This window comes from Tachysurus vachellii, chromosome 9, assembly GCF_030014155.1.
Source record: "Tachysurus vachellii isolate PV-2020 chromosome 9, HZAU_Pvac_v1, whole genome shotgun sequence".
Classification (NCBI taxonomy): Eukaryota; Metazoa; Chordata; class Actinopteri; order Siluriformes; family Bagridae; genus Tachysurus; species Tachysurus vachellii.
This window is the reverse complement of record NC_083468.1, coordinates 25,729,164-25,734,163: the sequence shown is the minus strand read 5'-3', so window position 1 is coordinate 25,734,163 and position 5,000 is coordinate 25,729,164. Positions and strand designations below refer to the sequence as shown.

Here is a 5,000-nt window from a genome sequence, read left to right as displayed (position 1 = left end):
TTAAAGGTCTGAAATCAGATCTGTGGTTAACAATTAAACTTATTTGTAGATTTTATTCTACGACATAAAAAAAACCCTACGTGCTTTTTTTACCGCAGGAACCAGTGTGAGGACTCGTTATGGTAAAGGACTAAAAGTTCTCACCTGGACGCCGACGGTTTTGATGGGCAGCAGGAAGGCGTTTAGTGAATGAAGGCTGGTGATCTGCATCAGCTTCTCCTCTTCCTCATCTGATATGCACGACTTCACTCTCTGAAGCAGTGTGTGTGGCTGCACAGGAACGAAACAGCTTACGTTATTAACGGTCGTTTGGTAATGAAATCAGTTGTATCCTAAATTAGTGTCGCTATCGTTAGGATAAACGGTGCGTTTTAGGGCGGGATGTAAGAGGACAAGCTGTGTTTGTCTCACCGACTTAAAACAGGCTGTTTGTAGCTGAATGAACGTGCTGTGTTTTATTCCTTAGAGAACATACAGTATATAATGAGCTCTAAAGCTGATCTTTAGGGTTTGTTGCTTTATTGGAGAATAAAAGCTCCTGGTACCTTTTTAACGCTGGCAGAGAAGTCTGTGATGATTTTTAGGATGTTGTTGGTTTCGGCAAAGTCTTTGCAGATGTAAGGTTCGTCGGCGCAGATGACTCTGATGGCCAAACCCGGACCTGGACGATAGCCGCGAAAAATATTTACCTGGATCTCTACTTGTGTCATTGATGCTACAGAGCGATGTGAAAGGTGCTGCAGAGGTTTGTTTGTTTTTTTTCTCACCGGGAAACGGGTGTCTGGAGACGATCTCCTCTGGAAGCCCCAGCTCTCGGCCCAACGCTCGCACCTCGTCTTTGTGGAAATCTTTCAGAGGCTCGATTACTTTCCCCTGGTGACCGGAGCACAGAGACAGAATCCGTAGTACATCGTTTTAAATATGACAAGCGTGTGTGTTTACATTTAAAAGAGTATGAGCTTGTTTTCTATAGAGTCTGTGTGTGTGTGTGTGTGTGTGTGTGTGTGTGTGTGTGTGTGTGTGTGTGTGTGTGTGTGTGTGTGTGTGTGTGTGAGTGAGAGAGAGAGAGAGAGAGAGAGAGAGAGAGAGAGAGAGAGAGAGAGAGAGAGAGAGAGAGAGAGAGAGAGAAATGTCTACAATGCTATCTGAACTGTGTGAGAGAAAACCAAGTGAAAGTGCTAAGCCCGGGTCTTATTCAACAGTGATGACGACGATGAAGACGACGGGCAGAACATCTGTACCTCGTCTCGTAGTTTGCGGATGAGCTCCGTGTCGTTGTGGTGGGTTTTGATGACGTCGGCCTTGCCGCTGGCCAGGTGAGACGCGCTCTCGATCAGGTCTGGTCTGAGCGTGCCCTGCGCCAGGTACACGTCCTCGGGCTTCAGGTTCATCTCACCGATCACCTCGTTCGCCACCTGTATAAGGTCGCAGATGCACATAAATACTTCTTATGGAATCAGGGTCAGAAATTAAAATGAATCTTTAAAGTTCTTACTTTATCTAATAGAGAATGTCATTAGAATTGTCCCATTTATAACAAAGTGCTGGTGGATTCTGATTGGTGCTGATGGTGGTTATGTTTTCCATAGTAACATCTTACAAAGGAACTACGACGTTTACGCACCTTGACGAAGGTGTCTCCGATGATCTTTCTTTTCTCCTCGGGGTTGGTGGTCATGTTGAGGGTCTTGCTGATGCGTTTCCTGGGTGTGCGATCCTCCTCCGAGATGGGCAGCGTCGTCGTGCCGTTGTAGAACGTGTGTGCTGCGTTTACGACTGCGCAGAAACGAGGACAATCTGAGCTGATTCTAACGAGTACGTTATTCTAACGAGTAGCTAGAATCGTTACAGCAAACGCTTTTTCCTGATGAAGAGGAAATACTTCAGGTACCTTTGAGTTTAATGCCCAGTTTGGTGAGCGCCTCCTCCACGCTCTGGCTCTCTCTCTTCCTCATGAAGCCGTTGTCAATGTGGACGGCGATCACTTGGTCCTGATTAAGAGCTTTATTCAGCAGGGCTGTACACACCGTGGAGTCCACACCGCCGCTTAGCAGTACCTACACACACACACACACACACACACACACACACACACACAGACAGCTGAATTCTCATTCTTTCATATAGTAACAAAAATGGATAAAATTGTTGGCTTTTAATTAAGAAATTGTCTGTTGCATAAGATGTTTATTAAACATTAACACCGCTTCGTCGCACCGACACGCTGATGGTTATTTTCCCTTATTTTTTATTCTTTACTTAACAAAATCTAAAAACACTTTCCTCCCTCACACACAGCTGAGTCATTCTGCTTCTCAGAACCAGACAAAAAAGCCCAAACACTACAATCTGACTTTGTGCTTTAAGGCATGTAAAGTGTATGATCAGTGATAACCTGAGGAACCCGTCTGTCTTAGTGACCCATAAACACATTAAATAGCTCACATGGCACAGAGCTGCAGGGATTAGAGATTGATATAAAGGCCTCAGTGTATTCACTAGAGGATGAGCTCATTTATGGAAGCTTATATAGGAAGTCACCAGCTTCAGAAAAGATCAGATTAATAGGAGCTTTTAATTATTTGCCCCCAACCTCAACAACCAACACCCCCTTCCACCCAAAAAAGCTCAAAGACAGACACACAGACACTTTTATGGGCAGCCAGGCAGACCCACAGACAGACAGACAGACAGACAGCCAGCCCCACAGACAGACAGTCAGACAGACAGACAGCCAGCCCCACAGACAGACAGGCAGACAGACAGGCAGGCAGGCAGGCAGACCCACAGACAGACAGACAGACAGCCAGCCAGCCAGACAGACAGACAGGCAGGCAGACCCACAGACAGTCAGACAGACAGGCAGCCCCACAGACAGACAGACAGACAGGCAGATCCACAGACAGCGTCACAGACAGACAGACAGAGAAAGACAGACAGACAGGCAGCCCCACAGACAGAATTATTCAGATTAGTAATGAGTAAAATTAGCCAGTGCATGATTTCTACATGCAAGCACAAAACTACATGTATTACAGTGAACACATTAGAAAGAGTAATAACACTTGCAGATCACACACACACACGCAGATCACACACACACACACACACACACTAAGACTGCAGTTGGAGTTGATGATAGAACATGTATCTCATGATAAACATCTCAGTCCTCACACTGCTCTGTTCCTCACCAGCACTTTGGACTTGTCCACTTTCTCACGTATCTCACTTATGCAGCCCAACTGCCGGTTCTGCACGGTGAAGTTTCCAGGGCAGTCGGCAATCTCAAACAGGAAGTTCCGCAGCATGTCCATGCCCCGCTCCGTCAGATCTACTTCCGGGTGAAACTGCGTCCCGTAGAGCTTCTTCTGCTCGTTAGCGATACCTGAGATGGGAAATGGGACACAATTATTTTTATTTTTTTAAAAATCCTTCGTCGTATCGCTGTCTTTGGAGAACATCTGGATAAATGTGCGCCGTTTCGTCTGCAGACCTGCGATGATGTTGCCAGACTGAGCGACGACTTTGAAGCCGTCTGCCACTTTATCCACACTGTCTCCGTGAGTCAAGAGCACCATCTCCTCCTTCTGTAGACCCCTAAACACACACACACACTTCAGCTTTAATCAATAACAACAGTAAGTCATATTAGGCATGGCGTTCAGGTACCTGAACAGGGAGCAGGAGTTGTCTACACCGATGCTGAACACGCCATCTTCTCTTACACTTTTCCTGTGCACCGTGCCGCCGAACACCTTATTCATCATCTGTCCCACACATCAAACACACACAAATACAGAGTCTCTGCTGTGTCCTCAAAACAAACAAACAAACTTTAGCCCCATCTGCGCCTCGTTCACACACCTGCATGCCGTAGCAGATGCCCAGGACGGGTTTGCCGATGGTGAATATGGCGGGGTCGAACCAGGGAGCATCTTCTGCGTAGACTGAATTCGGACCGCCGGATATAATGATGGCCCTGAGAGAAGAGGTGGAAATGGGTGGAAAAACAAAACAACTGCGTTCATATCGGACACAAGCTTACGTTTATTTTCCAACTGGGCTTTAAAATGTTTCAGAGAAACGCTGATGTTTATTTTTAATTAAAGTTCATTCCACTCACTTTTACATAAAAAAAAATAAAAATAAAATAAAATAAATAAATAAAATAAAAGCACTGCTCTGGATAAGGAAGGCAGAATAAATATATATAAATATACGCACACGCATACACACACACACACACACCAACCACACACACACACACACCAACCACACACACACACACACCAACCACACACACACACACCAACCACACACACACACACCAACCACACACACACCAACCACACACACACCAACCACACACACACACACTACAACCACACACACACACACACACACCAACACACACCAACCACACACACCAACCACACACACACACACCAACCACACACACACACACACCAACCACACACACACACACCAACCACACACACACACACACACACACCACACACACACACACCAACCACACACACACACACCAACCACCCACACACACACACACACACCAACCACACACACACACCAACCACACACACACCAACCACACACACCAACCACACACACACACACACCAACCACACACACACACACCAACCACACACACACACACACCAACCACACACACACACACACCAACCACACACACACACACACCAACCACACACAAACACACACCAACCACACACAAACACACACCAACCACACACACACACACACACACAAACACACAAACCAACCACACACACACACACACACACAAACCAACCACACACACACACCAACCACACACACACACACACACCAACCACACACACACACAAACAACCACACACACACCAACCACACACACACACCAAACAACCACACACACACCAAACAACCACACACACACACACACACCAACCACACACACACACACACCAACCACA

The 5,000-nt window shown here is 46.4% G+C and overlaps 1 protein-coding gene across 2 annotated transcripts in view; it reads right to left on the bottom strand.

The window, feature by feature from the left end:
• gmps (guanine monophosphate synthase) overlaps positions 1 to 5,000 on the bottom strand; it is an 18,648-nt gene that overhangs the window by 7,426 nt on the left and 6,222 nt on the right. For both annotated transcript variants that reach the window (XM_060878367.1, XM_060878368.1), the window contains exons 3-12: positions 3,868 to 3,982; positions 3,673 to 3,770; positions 3,497 to 3,600; positions 3,195 to 3,388; positions 1,892 to 2,057; positions 1,625 to 1,776; positions 1,242 to 1,415; positions 768 to 873; positions 546 to 661; positions 145 to 270 (exon numbers count right to left, since the gene is read on the bottom strand). In XM_060878367.1, coding sequence (XP_060734350.1) covers positions 145 to 270; positions 546 to 661; positions 768 to 873; positions 1,242 to 1,415; positions 1,625 to 1,776; positions 1,892 to 2,057; positions 3,195 to 3,388; positions 3,497 to 3,600; positions 3,673 to 3,770; positions 3,868 to 3,982 — 1,351 coding nt within the window. The remainder of the gene's footprint in view (positions 1 to 144; positions 271 to 545; positions 662 to 767; positions 874 to 1,241; positions 1,416 to 1,624; positions 1,777 to 1,891; positions 2,058 to 3,194; positions 3,389 to 3,496; positions 3,601 to 3,672; positions 3,771 to 3,867; positions 3,983 to 5,000) is intronic.